General features: G+C 36.9%; 4 protein-coding genes across 6 annotated transcripts; 2 read left to right on the forward strand and 2 right to left on the reverse strand.

Annotated features, from left to right (window-relative positions):
- The first annotated feature begins 297 nt into the window (after window positions 1-297).
- Window positions 298-3,081, forward strand: LOC132189381 (cytokinin riboside 5'-monophosphate phosphoribohydrolase LOG1-like). The gene is made up of 7 exons (XM_059604110.1): window positions 298-588; window positions 1,200-1,297; window positions 1,417-1,447; window positions 1,785-1,884; window positions 2,199-2,269; window positions 2,392-2,535; window positions 2,681-3,081. The coding sequence occupies exons 1-7, from the start codon at window positions 454-456 to the stop codon at window positions 2,774-2,776; spliced, it is 675 nt and encodes a 224-aa protein (XP_059460093.1). The 5' UTR covers window positions 298-453; the 3' UTR covers window positions 2,777-3,081.
- Window positions 3,082-4,916: 1,835 nt separating this feature from the next.
- On the reverse strand, window positions 4,917-9,724 carry LOC132189736 (endoglucanase 10). Its single transcript, XM_059604516.1, has 6 exons — window positions 9,296-9,724; window positions 8,639-8,922; window positions 7,747-8,184; window positions 6,762-6,909; window positions 5,712-5,878; window positions 4,917-5,600 (listed from the first exon to the last, which is right to left on the reverse strand). Exons 1-6 carry the CDS (start codon window positions 9,507-9,509, stop codon window positions 5,268-5,270), a joined length of 1,584 nt encoding a protein of 527 aa, XP_059460499.1. The 5' UTR covers window positions 9,510-9,724; the 3' UTR covers window positions 4,917-5,267.
- A 2,198-nt stretch (window positions 9,725-11,922) lies between these two features.
- On the forward strand, window positions 11,923-15,236 carry LOC132189917 (L10-interacting MYB domain-containing protein-like). Of its 3 annotated transcripts, XM_059604756.1 has the most exons (5): window positions 11,923-12,108; window positions 13,532-13,558; window positions 13,736-13,801; window positions 14,114-14,443; window positions 14,518-15,236. In XM_059604756.1, exons 4-5 carry the CDS (start codon window positions 14,114-14,116, stop codon window positions 15,112-15,114), a joined length of 927 nt encoding a protein of 308 aa, XP_059460739.1. In that variant the 5' UTR covers window positions 11,923-12,108; window positions 13,532-13,558; window positions 13,736-13,801; the 3' UTR covers window positions 15,115-15,236. The 3 variants fall into 3 exon arrangements, with proteins under 3 accessions (XP_059460739.1, XP_059460738.1, XP_059460740.1); XM_059604755.1 differs by lacking the exon at window positions 13,532-13,558; XM_059604757.1 differs by lacking the exon at window positions 13,532-13,558 and having other exon boundaries at window positions 14,524-15,236.
- Window positions 15,237-15,682: 446 nt separating this feature from the next.
- On the reverse strand, window positions 15,683-17,633 carry LOC132190069 (protein SPA, chloroplastic). The gene is made up of 5 exons (XM_059604950.1): window positions 17,362-17,633; window positions 17,184-17,267; window positions 17,047-17,098; window positions 16,683-16,839; window positions 15,683-15,909 (listed from the first exon to the last, which is right to left on the reverse strand). Exons 1-5 carry the CDS (start codon window positions 17,524-17,526, stop codon window positions 15,888-15,890), a joined length of 480 nt encoding a protein of 159 aa, XP_059460933.1. The 5' UTR covers window positions 17,527-17,633; the 3' UTR covers window positions 15,683-15,887.
- Window positions 17,634-18,234: the final 601 nt, after the last annotated feature.

The following is an 18,234-nucleotide window of genomic DNA, read 5'->3' on the forward strand; positions in this document are numbered from 1 at the left end:
CGGGTTAGAGTGCAATCTCAGCAATTTAGCCGGCAAATATGAGAGAGTTCACATAAAACCCATCTCCTTGAGTCTGCGGTTGGGTTTATTGTTTAAATTGTTAGTAACTTATTGCCTGAATTAGTGAAGATTTAAATCCCAAAAAGCCTAAACCTTGTTGTCAATATCAACGTGAAATTCATTTGGTGAAATATCAGGAGACGAGAAGAAGAGAGACGTGAGACGTGTCTTTGATGTGCACATATAAAAAGGGACCAAGACACCCTTTGCCATTCCTTACTTTTTGGCATCGGCTCTTTCAACTTTGAAGCGCTTGCTGACTGCTCAACACACAACAAACACGTTCACGTTCTCTCTTTAGTCTTTACACACCAAAAACAAAAACGAAAGAGAAAAAAAAAAAAAACCCAATTGAAGCAAACACACAATTTGGTTTCCATAGCCTTTCCACTAATGGAAAATCAACAGCAACAGCGCCAGCCTGCTTCCACGAAATCAAGATTCAAACGTCTCTGTGTTTTCTGTGGGAGCAGCCCTGGCAAGAACCCTAGCTACCAGCTTGCTGCTATCCAACTCGGCAAACAACTGGTACCACCCAAAACCTCTTTTTTTTCTTTTTTTTCTTGCTGTGAAAAACTTGTTTTTATCTTTGAATTTAATGAGAGGATGAACTTGCTCATTAGGCGACGTACCTCAGAACATGATGTGTTGCTCATGTGACATGATCTGTTTGCGTCCTGTTCCTACAAAACAGAGCCTTAGCCCATTTTTTAAGGAATTATATATGTAAAAAATTTTCTCTCTTTTTTTTTTCGATCATTTTTTTACTTTCCGCTACCAAGAGCCTTTGCAGTAAGATACCCAGAAGTATTTAAGCAATTGATTGCGAATTCTAGTAGTGATTGTTTGATAAGAAAAAATAGAAGTACGGATCCGAAACAGAGAGCTCTGTGACTGTGGTTGAGCAAAACAGAGATCAGATACAGAGATCTCTGTTTTTGGTATCCTCTGCTTCGTTTTCTGTTTCATGGGCTGGATCAATTAGTGATGAATAAGGGAAAAAGGAAAGAAAAGATATATTTCATGATTATTCAATCAAACAATCTCAGTTTTATAGTAATACTTTCTTGTAAGGCGAAAATGGAAGGGTTTTGTTTGAATTAACCACGTCAGTTTTTAATAATATAAAAGCATTGCAGGTGGAAAGGAACATTGACTTGGTTTATGGGGGAGGGAGCATTGGCTTGATGGGTCTCATCTCCCAAGCTGTCTATGATGGAGGTCGCCACGTTTTGGGGTATCCGCTACGACTTCCCCTCTCTCTCTCTCTCCCTCTCTCTCTCTCTCTCTATATATATATATATATAGAAAATATGTGTGTATGTCTTTGTTGATGTTTCTTTCTTTTTGTTGCAGAGTAATTCCCAAGACTCTCATGCCAAGAGAGGTACTTGAATTTCTGACTTGCTTTTGAGAATAAAAAGAAACAAAAAAAAAATAAAAAATAGAGTATATACCATTTTCCCGTAGCTGGTATAATAATTTCAACTTTACTTGACTGCTTTGACAAGAAACATTTCATACATAAAGTCAGTTTCTTTCTTTTCTTATAAACACCCAAACTCTCTTCCCCACAGAGAATGTTTTACTTACATTAATTACATGCAGATATTCCAGCTAAAAATCACTATTTATTTTAAAATTTTAATTAATATTTTAGGTGCTTGTAGCAAATTTATTTATTTAGTGGGAATATAAAAAGATAGCCTGGTGTATAATTTCAGATCACAGGAGAGACAGTGGGAGAAGTGAGAGCTGTATCAGGCATGCACCAACGCAAAGCCGAAATGGCTCGTCAAGCTGATGCATTCATTGCCTTGCCAGGTGCACCCTTTTTTACATTTTTATTTATTTAATTATTAGATTTCCATTTGTAGTTTTAAAATTTAAATGCGCAATAATTTTTTCATGTGGATGGCAATCATTTACATGTCCTTTCATAGGCACACTAGCCTCCTCCTTTCTTTATATACTACCTCTTCTTTTTTCCCTATTATATTCAAAGGGTTTCTTTCTTTATACTAGTTTACATCTTCAAGACTATATATATATATATCTTAGCACTTCCCAAGATAACTGTATGCATAACGGTCAACCTTATCTGTCTCGTTATTGAATTCAATCTGAATAATTTGCAGGTGGGTATGGCACCTTGGAAGAACTTTTGGAAGTTATCACTTGGGCTCAATTGGGAATTCATGATAAACCGGTAACTCTTCAATTTTTCTCAAGCTTATATATATATATATATATATATATGTGTGTGTGTGTGTGTGATTTTAAGTAAAAAGAATTAATTAAATTTTTTTTTTTGTTGTTGTTTGGTTGCAGGTGGGCTTGTTAAACGTTGATGGGTACTACAACTCACTCCTTTCATTCATAGACAACGCAGTTGACGAAGGTTTCGTAACACCTGCTGCCCGCAACATTATCGTCTCTGCCCAAACTGCCCAAGAACTCATGAGCAAGCTCGAGGTACATTGAATCATTGATAATCCCCCTCCCTCGCTCTCTTTGTTAAATCTGTACACGTGGCTTGTGTGTGACGTCACCGTGTATGCTCAGTGGAATATTCAATGCAGCAAAATGATCTGAGCCGTTCATTTTCTTTGATTACCAGGAATATGTTCCCAAGCACTCTGGCGTGGCACCTAAGCTAAGTTGGGAGATGGAGCAACAATTGGGATACACAACAAAGTCAGACATTGCTCGTTGACCTGATGATCATATATCTACATCACACATGATGGATGCTTAATGGCCGTAGATTTGTAGCAAAAGTCTCCACAAAACACACATAACCTGTAGATGTGAGGTCCACCTGAAAAGTGCCACCACAGTTGTTTTAATTAGCTGTGGAACATGCTTTGAATTTTTTTTTTTTGTGGGCGTTAATTTTTTGATTTAATTTGTCAATTGGAATCTGATCTCGATGTTAAAGGCCAGTGATTTTAATACTACTTTTACCATGTCGTTGTATATCTCTCTTATGATTTTATCATATAAGACTATTCTTCTTCATGATTTGATGGGTTGTTATAAGTAACTTTCATGAAAAAGAGTTTCGTCTCATCGGAAAGAAATATCACCTACATTAAAAATGGGTTTAGATCGGCTGCAACGAACAACACAAACAGATAACGTGAGAAAAGTTTTGGACGATACTTGCCCTCTCGAAACAAATAAAGCCATTTGTCCTCCTGTGTGAATTTGCTATACAATAGAAGCAGTTTATTTCATACTATCTTAAAAAAGAGATTAGTGGGGTTGGAAATAGATATACCTACACTAAGACGAATATGGATCGGGTGCAATGAACAGTACGAGTAACTCATATAAGAAGGCTTTAATTTTAAACTCTATTTGTTTGAGCGTTTGTTCAGATTATCCGATCACTTACCTTAAAATAAGGAAATATCGTATTGAATGTAATAGGGTCAACTAATTGTACATGATCCCTGTCCCACTAAAACAGCATGAATATGTGGAAGAAATTTTTGACATTCAATTCTTAAAGTTTTGATGTAACTTGATTTCACTTTATGGGTCTTGTTTTTCAAACATAATGAAGCATTTGGTCTGAAAATTCTTGTAAATCAAGACATAAGTAATTATTATAGAAGTACTAGAAATAACATAATCATCCCGACAGGAGGAATAAATATAGAAATTCAAAAGCAAACTTTTTGAAAGAAGCAGAAGAAGAAGAAGAGGAAGAATGGTGGGGAGTAGGGAGGTTGTTGATTTGGGTGTAGATAGGGTTAGAGATGGATGGGGGGCTTGGGAATCACAAGAATTTGTTGGTGCTTAGTCTGAATCATGGAAGGTCACAAGGACAGCTTTACTAGACCGTACCACAAGGACCATAGAGAAAGTGACTCGTGTGCATGACAGCATGAGGGTGAGAAAAAAAAGTAATGGTGGAGACTGGAGAGCAAGTGGCCCCTGGCCCCCCATTTCTTTCTCTCTTCTATGTCTATGTGTAATGTGTTGGTGTTGAGCAATCGAAGCTGTGCAGATAAGGGGCCTGGGACATTTGTACCACTTGCTGCTCACGTTGGCGCATGGCAGTTGCTAACAAGTTTGACTTGGATATTTCCTCATTCCATCCTAAAAGGATACCACTCCCCTTCAATTTCCTTACACGACTAAGCTTGCAACAGTTTGCCAGTTGGGAGTGTCAGTAAAGATTCCGATTCTCACCAACTACTTGTTTCTATTGTTGAGAAGTAACTGTGGTGTGATTTGAGCGTCTATAAGATTCACTTATCCGAATAAGTCTCGAGATTCACTTATCTGAATAGGTCTCGAGTTGCTTAAGCAGGTAAGGCTGGTAAGCTACAAAGGGACAATTATTTGCGACAATTATTTGCGAACAAGTAATTTTTGAGAATCTTGATGGAATCAGGAACACAGTGTAATTGTATGCAAAATTTTTTTTTTTTAGTTGATTTTTTAGTTTTATATATTTATTTTTATAAAGAGTGACACATGTAATAATTTCATTGGTGCCACCGTGGCCCACTAACAAAATCTGTCAAGTGTTTTGACGAAATTTGATTACAAAGACTAAATTATTATTTTAGCATACCCGATGACCTCTGAATTATTTTATATACTGCACGAAGCTATATGAAATTTAGGCCAACCAATTGATTTTGCATTTATCTATTTTTTTTAATCCCTCCTGCAAAACAAATAATAATTAAAAAAAGAGAATAAAAATAAAAAATAAAAATCATGGTCGGTCTTTTCTCTCTCATACCTACCAAGCTAACCTAATCCCACAAGGACACACCAAGTGGGAAAACATTAGGCTCCAAACATGTCCTTAGAGAATCTGTGCACATGTAATCTAGTTTCCTCCATACTTAATTTTTGTTTCAAATTAAGGGGCAGTAATATGCTAATATTCTTGTTTCCTCCATCATATTACATAAATTGGTCTGCACTTTGTTGGTGGGAGATGGAACACAAAAAATATAATACTATAAAATGAAACAATAACAAATTGTTACATAGACACCGCAAGAAAGGAACCATACCTGACGTTTACTAGAACAATTGACCAGGAATCAGAGCAATTGAGCCAAACATATCTCACTCTTGCAAACCAACCTAATCAGAAGCTAAATTTTGCAGTGCAACTGGTCATGCAAATGGCTAGCTATAGTACAAACATGGCGTAATTATGTACTGAGGCAGCTTTAGGTGAAGGATTGGACAACTGAAGAGGTGGTGACCAAACTCGATAGGAGGCCGACTAGGACGGCACTGTTATACGTGGTTGGTTCTCCTTGCATGGAGTTGTTCCGGGAGTCGACGTAAGTTTCGTTTAGGAAGGGCCCGCCAACAAGCCCTCCGACGGCTACATTTGGGTTGGGTTCAGTTGAGTTGAGCCACTTGAAGCCATCAGTGCAGCCAGTCTTTGCATTAGTTGGAATTGAAGCTCCCCTATGGTGCACAAATTGTGGGTATTTATCCCCATACCCCACAAGAAAACTCATTTTCAAGGGATTGCCACCCAAGAGATAATCAGCCTGGTAAATAGGGGCAGCAAACCAGGACGTTAGCACTTCCCGAAGTGTCATGGTCATTTATTGCTAAGATCTACTGCCTCTAGGAGACCTCATAGAAAATGGACATCATACCTGAGATTTGGCAAAGTCCCGAAGATCTGCCGCGGAGAAGGATTTTCCATTGCATGATATCTTCGCAGTTTGTGATGTAAGCATGTAATTACTGTAAAGAGTAGCCAAGAATGCAGAAGCAACAGGATGCTGCAGAGAGTTCCACTGACTGACCCATACGAGACCACCTGAGCCACAGAAAACGTGATGGTAATAAGCATGGCATTCTAAGAATTGCAAATTGGATGGTTCAAAGCATTAGTTGTTCTAAATGACCTGAAAGCATATGCAAGACTTCCATTCTGGATATGTATTGATACCTTGGAAATGTTAGGCATCTTAGTTGTCTAAAGCTTTCCTGTATTCTAATTTTCCTTGCCATAAGATGGTGCATCAATTAAGGATGATTTTTTATTACTTAATGATCCATTTAAATGTTTACAATAAAAACACAATATTTACTTAAACCCATTTAGCAATCATAAGCGCCAAATACTCGTTTTCCTAGTCTCTAGAACCAAAGCCACCAATTACTCATTCATTTATTTATTTATTCATTTCATAAGCCAATTGCTCATCCATTTTCTTGTATTAATCTTTTCCTTGTATGGATTCTAGCATTTAATAATTAACAAAATCAGATGTTTCCCTCAAAAGGGACTAGATGGAACAACCTTGGAGGACCCAGTAAAACCCTTGCTTTCTCTGAGTCCTCTGCATTCATATCATACACGGGCAGGCATGGTTTCTTAATACATGACAAATTTTTATTATATTTAAGCTTCACCTAATAGACATCCTAACCATTTGGTGAGCCCCCTAGTTACTAGAGGATTGATCTAGGTTCAATCCATCTAATTGCTGGCTTCAAATATCTGCCATCAGAACATAATTCAGAATGTCAAGAGCAAGCAGCTAAGAGAAGATTTAGTTATGTATAATCAACATAATCAACGTAAGTGGCACAGAACCATTCACTTTAAAAACCAATGCAAAGAAAAGAGAGGGGGAAGATTAGAGTAAATATGTGCATGATTATCCAAGTCTTATAGCATATGTGGAGAAGATTACTGTCGGTTCTACTGGCTGTGGCTGTTGGAGAATCTGGTAGGAGGCCGCACATAACAGCCTCAGCTGTCTTCCTATACATTTGAAGACCATTTTTTTCCGAGTCTGAGATGTCTTTGGTTCCAAAGAAGCTTAACCTGGACAACAGAACCTGTACCAAAATTGTAGACTTGTTTAACAAAGTCTATAAGCGGAACATGCAATTCATGGCTTTGCAAAATATCTCAAAAACCTAAATTAACTCTGTTCATAACTTAGTATAATCTAGGAATATAGAATCACTGGACTCGACTCATGGCTTGAACACTTGAGGCAAAGCCAAGCCAAGCCAAGCCAGTAACCATGTTTGCAAAAATAGAAGGTTGTCCAGTAGGTTGTAATCTCCTCCTGAAAGTACAGTTTCAAAAACATGTCCCCATGCCATGGTCTTCCGTCAAAAGAAAACATTTATAGAATAACAGAAGGGCAGTTCCATATAAATGGCCAGTAACATCTCCAGAGTCAATTTGGTGAAAGTCTTCGTGTGCTTATGTGTGATGTGTTAAAGCTGCTTTAACATGTCACTAAAGATTTTAGTTTCTCATGGTTCACACAATGTATAGGCCCAAGCATCAATTGATAACAAATCTATGTATAAGGCTCATCTATCAGGAGTTTCTCTTAATTATAAACTTTCCATAAACAAGTAAAATTCCAATATTTACAATCTATCTCAAAGTTCACCTCTTGTGCATTATATTTACATGTAAATGCTCATTAGAAATATTAGCTTTTGGCAAGATACGGGATATTGGATGGAACTAATGTAACAAATACTTTCTGGAATTTGTTCATACTTCATAAAACACACTACATGAATATAGAACTAAAAACAAATGGTTTCATTATTGGCATCAAGTTATGAATTTTAAAAACAGGGTATGCCACTAAATATGAATTGGAATAACTTGGCAACAAAACTCCATCTGCCTGAAATATATATTTATACCTGGGTTCCTGCAAGCTTGTTATCCCAACTAAACCAGGTTGGACTTCCAAATTGAGCAAACGCTTTTCCATTATCCTGGGCCACATACTGAAGGTATGATTTATCCCCTGTAGCATGATAGAGCCAGCTAGCAGCCCATAAGAGCTCATCTCCAAATCCTGTTGAATTGTAGTAGGTCTGGACTTCAGGGATGCTAAGACTATAAGAAACTCTGTATGTGTCAGCAAAAGTAAACAATTTTTGGGCATGCTTAAGGAGTGTTGTTGAATATGAAGGGTCAACTTTCTTAAACACCAGAGATGCTGAAGCCATAGCTGCTGCAGTCTCAGCTGCAACCTCTGTTCCTGGAGCAGATGTGTTGATCTGCGTGAGTGGCCTCTTCTCAGTCATAACTTCAGGCCTCTCCCAACAACTATGATCCGCTTTAGCATCACCCACCTGCACCAAATTAAAAGTGAAAAGAGAAACACATGTCAGAAACTTGATTACTCATGACAAATGGAACAATATTCAAGCACTGCTTTATTTTCCCATGGGAGTCAAAAGATGCGTCCCTAATTCAAACCCCAACTTCTTTTCACAAAACAAATGAACAAATCAAATAGACATTTTAAAATAGAGTGGTTTGATCTCATCCCATGGCCTTGACAACGCAACCAACAATTCCGGGGCATAAGAAAATAAACCGCAAAAAATTCTTCAGCTATCCGTTTCCTATGCCAAATTCATGCAATTATAGTTTACTTACATGAAATTTTTTTGTTTTTCACGATACTCATGGAAAATTTTGAACAATTGGTATAAAAATTAGTGCAAAGAATGGACAGACACATCCACCAAGACACACTGCTATACGAGAATTGGACTATTTCTAGTAGAAGGCAAGAATAACCTGAATGTAGAGAACATTATCGGACGGATGAGCATTGATAAGGTAGTCAGTGATCCACTTGAGCGAGTCTTTAGCTGGTTCCAACTGACTCACTGTTTCCATCTGATCTCCATACTCAAGGATGGCCCAGGACAACACTGTGGCAGTAAAAGCCATCGGAAAACCAAACTTCATGTGATCCCCGGCATCGTACATTCCTTTCGACAGATCCAACTTCGCTTCTCTTCCATCTCTCAGAGCCGAATCCCCTCTCCAAGATATCGGGTTATCTACCAACTTACCAGCTACAATAACAAAGCAGCATAGCCACCTCAAATTAACAGAAAATGCCAACAACAAAAACAGAGACAAAAATCTAATGGTGTAGTAATTGGCAGTATATCCTATTATTCACCATTTCCATTTTCAAGCTGTGAAATTTACCAGTTGGGTTTTCATATTTCAAACAACAGAAACACAAATGATAGTAACTAAATCCAAAGCTCATGTCACTTTTCAGATCCTCATGCAATTATATAATTTATCGCCTTAGGCCTAAATCTATCGAGCCGGCATTGAGAGTGATGGTACAAAGCATAATGACAGTGAAATTGAATGCATTGAAACGCACAACACCACATTGCATAAAAATTCATGGAAAAAGAGAAAAGTACTAACATTTTTGTACGTCGAAGAATTGCATAGAAACTTTGAGAGCGTCGGAATACTTCTTGACAGTGGCGCCGGGAGGACCAGGCACGGGAGGCGCCTTGTCGGAGTGACTCGTTTTCTTCTTAATTGTGACCACTACCGCAGCAACAACGACAGCCAAAATCACCAGAACCAAAAACCACCCACACCACCCTTTGGAACTCCCCGATTTCTCTCCCATTTTCACAACGATCCACTTTGAAGGCCTAGATCTGACTCAAACCCAAACACATTGTGCGGGAAATGTGGTTAATAACAGGCTTGTTTAAGCTTCAAAACAAGGGAAACTAAGCCTAGTTAAGAAAAGGAGAGTTGGATGGATCTGGGCCAAACCGACAAAGATTGGTCCCCGACCTGAGCAAAGATTTTTCTTTAACTTTTTTTTTTTTTTTTTTTTTTTGTTAATATGGTTCTTTGGAACACCGACAAAGGCAATCACTAGGGTTAAATCAGTTTTTTATTATGTTGAGGTTTTGAACGATGGAAATGCCCCTGCACTGCTGTGATTCGTGATTAGCGAAATCCCAAGTGACTTGGACCGTTGAACTGGCCACCGACAGGAGGGTGAATGACACAGACCGTTGATCTTAAACCCCGCGATTTTCTCGCACAAAACAAAAAAAAAAACATGAGTTGCCGTGTTTTTTAAACCTTGACAAATGACAACGAACCTTCATTTTCTTCTCCTTAAAATGACCTAATAACAAATAGTTTGGTAAAATTGCAATATGAATTTTAAATTTGTAGTTTAACTTTTTAAATTATGAAATTTTTTGAAGAGAAATTATTTTTTTTCCTCCTAAATGGTCTTCCCAATAACTTGTCTCTTTTTTAAAATGCACTTTTTATTTTTAATTTAAAAACGTAAATTTTTATACATTTCAAATTGTTAAGGGTGGTGGTGTAATGGCCCAAGAAAATTCTTAAGTGGAAATGTAAGTACTATGGTGTGAATTCGAATTTCTGCAATAGAAAATTTACATGTCTGATTAGTATAAACCACCTTAGTTCCCATTGATGCCTTGTGATGCCCTGGCAGGATGGGCGGTTAAGCTATGACTCGGCTAGACTTGAAGGTACGCCTGCGATTTCTGCCGTCTAGGTCCCTCTTGAGCAATTTTCTACGAATTTGTCCTATTATGGTCACATCCAGGTAAAATAGTTACAATTGGTCTTTCCCTTCAACCTATTTTGAATTAAAAAAAAAAAAGAAAAAAAGAAAAAAAAGCATACTTTCTAAAATTTTGTTAAAAATACACTTTTGACCTTGTGCCAGGCAAACACTTTCTTTATTGATTGGACTAAACGAACGTACATTGATATTTCTATGTTGTGAGTCTATCTATCTATTTAGGAAAATCCCAAAAACACCTTCTTCTCAAGAAACTTCATATATATATATATATTTTTTTTAAAAAAAATTATAGTTTCAATGGTTAAAAGTTAAAACTTAATACAATATTGTAGTAATTTAAAAATAAAATAAAATTTAAATTCTGAAAAGAATTATTTTTTATTAAACAATCAACGACATGTCAACAACCTTTTATAAAAAATAAAATAAAATAAAAACGACATGGTAACAAATATGGAGCCTCATTAGTCAATTTCATTGACTCCTTTCTACTTGTCCTTGGTGGGCTGAGGTCAAATCATGGGTCAACCTATCTTAAGGGCTTTGACCAAGTGCATCAAAAGTTCTTCGAAGGCTTTCCGGATCGGAATCCAGGCCCAATTTCATTCTCAATTTCAATGCACAAGGCTTTTCGAAAGTGGCTGAAAATAAAAACGGACTTGAAGGATGAACGGCAAAAGCAAGCAAAACTAGTTGAGCATCACAATTGGACTTGAATGCCAAGAATGATCTTGAAAAATCAAAACCCACAAATTAGCCCAAGGACCATGGCCGAAAACATTGGTGAGTAGAAGGAGAAAAAAAAGAATTTAAAAAAAAAAAAAAAAAAGGGGCGGGGGGTTGGAAAACTTCACTTATCTCATTAAACTCCTTTCTAGGGTCCGTTTAATAAACGGTTTTGGCATGATTTCGGCACAACACTATTTATCTCACTTCATTTTTTTCAATATTATCTTACTTTTTATATCACATAAATCACTTTTTATTACTATTCAAATAAAAAAATCACTACAAAACAAAATTTCTTCATACCAAACATTCTTACTCTTTCACTTTTTCAAAAAAAAAAAAAAAAAATTCTTACTTTTTTTTTTTCACATCAATCAATTTTTGCTATAAAACCGAAACGAAATCGTTTACCAAATTGTTTGGGTTTTTCGTTAACTTAAGTGGCTAATAAGTTACACCCATGCAAAATTTATAAAAATATAGTTTTACTCTTAATTAAAAAAAAAAAAATAGAAGAACAAAAAAAAACTAAAAAGAAGGGCAAAATTTCAAAATTTTATAAACAGGGTTAAAATGTTGAACATCCACATTGTAATTTTGAATATTTTGAAGGGCGACATTTCAAAACTCATTTAATAGTAGGGTTAAAAAAAAAAAAAAAATTGTGACTAGGGAGCCCAAAAGGTCCTTCTTCTTGGTAGACCCAAATAAAACAAAAAACCCAATTCACAAAATGGTCTGTGAGTGACTGAGTCGGAACACGCGCCACTTTGGAGACACACACCAATCTCCAACTGACATATTAACCCACTCGGCCAAAATATATATATAAAACCTAAAAATAGAGCTGAGGCGAGTCTTAATTAGACTCTCTCTTTCTCGCCGGCGCAAACTTTCCGGCCCTATTTCCGATCAGGTACTCCATCGTCATTATTGTTTCTGTTTACTGTAATTGTCATATTATTATCGTCTTCATTTTATATTCTTGTGTACATGCAGCGATTTCGTGCATTTCTTATGTTTGAATACATTCATTCAAATCGAATTGTTGCCTCAGAAAATGCTTTCATTTTTGAAGCTTGAGCGATTAATAGATTAAGCGTGATTGTGGTAGCACTGTTGTTCTTTTTGTTGTCTGTTTTAGGGTTTGAAAAGTACTAAATCTGAGGCTACGTTTGGTTCTTAAGAAATCAATGAGTCCAAAGAAAGAGGAAACGTAGGAAAAATAAAGCTGCTTATGATGGAAAGGTGTTTCCTTTCCCTCAAAAATTTCCTGAGAACCAAACAGAGGTTTTGTGAATTGTGTGTGTCAAGCTGTGTACATTTTTATTAGACTGAAATTGGTCAACCACTGTCCAAACAGAGAGCAATTTAACGTAATAAGCCTAAACATTGTACATCTTTTCTTGTTAATACTCGTATTTAGTGAGAAAGCTTAATGTAGTCGGACAAGGGAGATATGTGGAATCAAGGGTTAGAAGGAAGTTGGCAAAACAAAAGGGACACAATATGATGGAAAGAAAAGGCAGTAGTTTTTTTAATCACAAATGAATTTTATGTACTTCTTATCATTCTTAGGAAACTTTTCTACTCACACCCCATACCACAAAACATGTACAGATATTTATAGTTATATGAATATTAGTATCGGATAATATGTTTGGTGTGTCTGCAAAAGGAAGTAGAAGAAGGTGGGAATTGTTATTTTTGGAGCTGATAGTTATGTAAACTTTTGCATTTGAAAGTGCGAAGGCTGTGTACAAATGATTGTGGGTCTCCTTTCTTCTTCAAATTGTTAATTTATTGTGATTGGTTATGTAAGTCCTAATATTTTCTGCTCTAACTCAAGTGATTTTGTTTCACATCTGAATTGAATTGGCTAGAATTCTTAGTGTTAAGTCACACCCCCAACCTGGAACTGTTGTCTGTTATCATACCTTTATCCCTTTGAAATTAATGGGAATTGGAATTGCTGTTGCCCTTCGAGAAAACAACTATTTTTCATGATAGGACCGGACCATTGAGGAAGCACCTGTACCTACAGGACAGCTCATTGTATAAGGAACGGAATTAATTGAAGATATTACTATATTCTAACATGCATGCATAATTATCTCTCTCACTTGGGGTCTATGAATCACAAGTATGTCAGTTTCACTTATGCTTTATATAGACTAAGAACTATCAATTTTTAGGGTGACTTTTTTTTTTTGACTGGTAATATTCAGTAGACCAGCACATTTTCCTTGTGGTTGACCAATACTATTTGTTACTTTTGCACCTTATAATGTCCATCTTGTGATGTTATGAAAATGATTTTGATCCCTGCTTATTTTCAGGATCACCAATTTGTCATCATCTCTTATGTACGTGTTGGTTTTTCTTGCATTTGATACTATTATAATTCCACCATTTTCAAGTCATATGGTGCAAAGTAGAGAATAGCTATTTTTAGAAAACTTTACAGTCCTGTATGTTTTATAAATCTTGGTTTCACCTTGCTACTGATTAATAACATATGGTTATGTAATGCTATCTAACAGAGGAGCACAACCCGCTGTCCTATGCATGCAACAGGGAGAATCGTTTGGGTCAAAAATTAACTCAAGGTAATGATTGAAAATTATTAGGATTGTTTTTCTTGCTGCATTGATGAGACTATTTATCGGTCAAATGCATCATACTCATGCCCTATTATTGAACACAAATCTGCTGAGAAATGTTTTGCTAAGCAGTATGTGGTATATGATTTCCCTCCATGAGGCCCTAGTTATAATGGTATTAATTTCATAAGCCATAACTTAATTTAAATATCTATTTTGGTGTTGAAAAGCTTGGCTTCTTAGCAAGATTTTTTTTTTTTTTTTTTTTTTTTTTCTGAATTATTGTGCTAATTGGCATATTGTTCACATGTTTTGTAGATGGACAGTGAAGCCGGTCATCAACCAAAGCAGGAACGTTCAAGGACAAGGTGGACAGCACCCCTTGATAAAATATTTGCGGACTTGGTTGTTAAGCAAATTCAATTAGGGAACAGACCAAACAATGTGTTTGACAAGAAAACATGGAATCTCATTCGTGAGGAATTTAATAAGCAAACAGATCTCAACTTCAATAACAATCAATTGAGGAAGCACCTGGATGTTCTGCGAACTCGCTTCTATAATCTGAAGTCAGCTTTTGATCAAAATAACGAATTTGCTTTGGATGATTCTTGCTGCATTGGGTTTGACCTATGGGAAGATATTGGGGTACATTTCTTTTCTTCAGGAAGTTTACTTCCATGAATATCTTATTTTGAGTTTCTGATAGATTTAACGTGTAGGCACAGCCTAGGCCTGAAATGATCAAAGTCAAGGACTGCCCTATATATGAGCAGCTATGTGCAATCTTCACAGATTCAGTGGCTGAAGGGAAATATGCACAATCCAGTCACTATGAAGAGTTGGACAGGTCTGTTGGAATAGATACTGCAGGACTAATTTCATGTCATGATGGTGGAACCCCACGTTCTGCAAATGCATCATCATTGAGGTCTATGCAAGGAAACATGACATCAGCAGAAAAAGTAACGAAGAATATTGCAGAGAGAAAAAGGAAAGGTCCATCTGACACACATTCTTCTTTGGGTGGAAGCAGAAGGGATCAAGAAATATATGATACTATGGCAGAAACCATGTTTGAAATGGTTGCTACTTTGAAATCCAGGGCAGTTGCAATAACGCCAAGTGATGACAAATTTACTATCACTAATTGCATTAGAGCACTGGATGAAATACAGGATATTGATGACAGGCTCTACTTTGCTGCTCTGGATCTCTTTGAGGACGCTAGTTTAAGGGAGATATTCATATCTCTAAAAGGCAACAAGATCCGGCTGACATGGTTGCAGGGGAAGTGTGGTAAACCAACCAACAGTTGAGAGTTAAGGGACCTCATGACTTTTTAGCTAATTTGGGAATGTAAATGTCATCTTTACTACTATAGTTTTGCTCGAGTGAACTAGATTGTTCATAATATATGTCTTCCTTTTTTAGGTGGAAATAGTTTGTTTATAAATACTGCATCTCATCTTTACTGCTGTAGTTCATGATTTATTGATGGGATTAACCGTGTGCAAGCCTTCTGTAACCTGTGTGTAAAGCATTGCTTTCAGATTAATCCACACTTCAATTCTAGAAGATTGGGGGAAATTTTCAGTTATTTTTGTACTTGATGCAATCTTGACCATTTTCATTTATCTCAGTGATTTTTTTTTTTTTTTAACTTTAGCAAAAGCCAAACTCCCAAAAAACAAGAGATGTAGGCATCCTTGCATTTGTCAATAACATCTTGTGTGTCGAAAAAATTGGTGAGTGCCGAGTCCACTTAAAAGCATCACATTCTTGGATCGTTTTATTGATAAATTAACCAAATTAGAAGAAAAAAAAACAGAGGGTTTTTTTTTTTTTGGGGTCACCCAATTATTCTTGACCAAATCACAACAAACATACGTAAAAGAATAAGATAGATAGTTGTATCAATAATCAAATTATACATAAGATGAAGTCATGAAAAAACACTAGACACTAGACAGAATGCAGAAGACGTGTATGCAAACAAAAGTAGTGAGATGCTGATTTCTTCCAATTCCTCTCCAGCAATGAGTTAATTAGGCAATGAGTTGGCATCAAAATCACCGCCACTTCTTGGGGTTCAGTCATCATCTTTGAATTCTCTGTTCAAAACAAACATACACTCATCAATAAGATGCACATAATTGCCACTTTGTGAATAGTCTACTATATAAACCCATAATTGTTTCTCCCAACAACATAATCCCAATATAGAAACCCAAACTTTTCAACTATTTTGCTTATTTGCTAAGCAGCGTCGAGTACTGATTGTCGTAATATGGTATTAATCTAAACACAGGTAATAAACTCAGTTACAATAATCAACTTGAATAGATGAAGAGCTGGTGTGGTTGGGTGATGAAAGAGACGAGCTGGCCAATGGCCACCAGTGTGATGGGTGTGCAGGGAAGAAGTTTGACGAAATGTCTGAATGAACAATCAGAAGAATATTTTAGAAAATTTGTTTCTCGCCGTGTCACTCCAGAGCAGAATTTCTGTATCATTTATAATAGTTTTTGAGATTACAAAAGTTCAAATCATTTTGAATTTTCTGTTTTTGTTGTTATTATTCTCTCTTGGTTTCTGAATTATCTGCTGCATTTGAATTTGAGTCACTATGTAAAATCTAGCAACATACAACTTGATCGTCAACAGAATCCTAATGTATCAGATTTCGAGCTTGCTAAGCTCATGTGTTATCAGAAGAGTTATAGTGTGATGGAACATTTAGGTTAGTTCATTTCCTTGTTTCAATCAAAGATGGTGATGATTCTATGTTAATCAAAAGTATCTTACCACCTATACTATTTCTCATGTTCCATATTTTTGTTGCACAGGGGAAAAAACCATGATATCTTATTATACAACTCCATACCTTCGATCAAGGTATCGAGGTTGTATGCCACTGCCTTGACATGTGGTGCATGTCAATGAACCCGCACCTTCACAATTGATGCATCGAGAGACTTCCTTCTCATTCCCACCAAGCTCTACTGTCACCGTTCCAGTTCCCATGCAAAATCTGCATTTCTCTGGTGAAGAGTACCCATTTTTCTTATGAGAGGAAAGATTTGAAACAGCCAATTGGGTTTTCCGGAAACTCACTATTTATATATCTATAATTTGGACACAATTTTCCGGAAATTCCTCCAAATCAGTCAATTGGGTTCCATCAAGATTAGATGAAAAAGGCAAATATGGAAAATTCACAAAATTGAGACTAAGTCACGATTACTTACGTGCCCCGGTGCCAGTGCAGGGAAAGCAGGGCTGAGTGTTATCTCGCTTTGCCTGCAGCAACAGAAATAACACTCAATTTCACAAAGTAAAACAAAATGGGATTAGAAATTAGGAGAAAGGGTAAAAAAACAGTTACAGCATTATCAATTTGGGTTTCATAGAAGACCGGAATGCCAATCCCAACCGCAACGCTCACAAGCCCCACTGATATTGCCACTACCTGCAAACGCTATCTCCAAGTCACTCCCCTCTCACATGAAGTGTAACATCGATCAATATTATGACAAAAAGATGAAGTGGGGTGGAGAAAGAACCGTGTTTTGATCAAGATCAAGAGCTCGAATGCATGGATAAGACGCCGGCGACCGTTGATTTCTCGTGGGTCTGTAGGAGAGAAAAGAAATGGTTGGAGGAGAGAGCTTGAGAGGGCAACAAAGAAAGGGGGAGTGGAAGCGAGGGAGCGAAGGTGCTACTGACATTTCTCAGAGTAATCCAATTTTCTTGGGGTCTCCAACACATACACAAGAGTGAGAAAGACTGTTGCTCAACACTAGAAGCAGTGTTGAGCTGAAGCACGAAAGCGCTAATGGATTTGGATATGTGGGGTGGCTTCAGACATCAACCACCAGACAGTTGGAAGCCACGTGTATTCACAAACGGCAAAATGTGCTTCCACGTGTCTATGGCTGTATGTACGTGCAATATCGGTGAATGTGGGCTAAAATTAAAGCAGCCCAGGCCTCAAGTGTGGAGCCCATTTCCCTACCTATCTAGCAGGGACAGTGGGGGTTTCTGAATTGAAACGCTTGACCCAGAACCAGCCCAATACCTTGACCCCTATTGCCACCAGGCCTACTAGGCTACTACCTTGTCATAATTTTGGGTCTTAACCTACGATCCTTCATCCTAGGACAATTTCTTGGAATTGCAATCCTCATATCCAAACGAACGGTTTGGATCTTGCCATGGGATATGGAATAGATGATGCAAAAAAAGACTATAGCATATGCGCTGTTCAAATTTAATTCTATATATTTCATGAGATAGAGAGATAATAAAATGAAGTCTAGAGTGTGGACCATTTACAGCACCTAAACTAAATTGAGACGTGCTATACATTTAAATTTTTTTTTTTAAAAGTTGGTTTTCAAATGACGTGTCATCATCTCATGAGATTTATTATTTTA

The sequence above is a fragment of the Corylus avellana genome, chromosome ca8 (genome assembly GCF_901000735.1).
Source record: "Corylus avellana chromosome ca8, CavTom2PMs-1.0".
Classification (NCBI taxonomy): domain Eukaryota; kingdom Viridiplantae; phylum Streptophyta; class Magnoliopsida; order Fagales; family Betulaceae; genus Corylus; species Corylus avellana.

Bases quoted from the DNA above. Each gene is read 5' to 3' on its own strand.
- LOC132189381 (XM_059604110.1), top strand. From the start codon at position 454: ATGGAAAATCAACAGCAACAGCGCCAGCCTGCTTCCACGAAATCAAGA. The intron at 1,448-1,784 runs GTACTTGAATTT...GTATAATTTCAG, and splicing joins AGACTCTCATGCCAAGAGAG to ATCACAGGAGAGACAGTGGG. The intron at 2,270-2,391 runs GTAACTCTTCAA...GTTTGGTTGCAG, and splicing joins TGGGAATTCATGATAAACCG to GTGGGCTTGTTAAACGTTGA.
- LOC132189736 (XM_059604516.1), bottom strand. From the start codon at position 9,509: ATGGGAGAGAAATCGGGGAGTTCCAAAGGGTGGTGTGGGTGGTTTTTG. The intron at 8,185-8,638 runs GTTATTCTTGCC...AATTTGGTGCAG, and splicing joins ATAATGTTCTCTACATTCAG to GTGGGTGATGCTAAAGCGGA. The intron at 5,879-6,761 runs GTAATCTTCTCC...TCTGTGGCTCAG, and splicing joins CACAGCCAGTAGAACCGACA to GTGGTCTCGTATGGGTCAGT.
- LOC132190069 (XM_059604950.1), bottom strand. From the start codon at position 17,526: ATGTCAGTAGCACCTTCGCTCCCTCGCTTCCACTCCCCCTTTCTTTGT. The intron at 17,099-17,183 runs GTAACTGTTTTT...CTGTTGCTGCAG, and splicing joins AAACCCAAATTGATAATGCT to GCAAAGCGAGATAACACTCA. The intron at 15,910-16,682 runs GTATGGAGTTGT...TGTTTTGAACAG, and splicing joins CCTCGATACCTTGATCGAAG to AGAATTCAAAGATGATGACT.
- LOC132189917 (XM_059604756.1), top strand. From the start codon at position 14,114: ATGGACAGTGAAGCCGGTCATCAACCAAAGCAGGAACGTTCAAGGACA. The intron at 14,444-14,517 runs GTACATTTCTTT...TTTAACGTGTAG, and splicing joins ACCTATGGGAAGATATTGGG to GCACAGCCTAGGCCTGAAAT.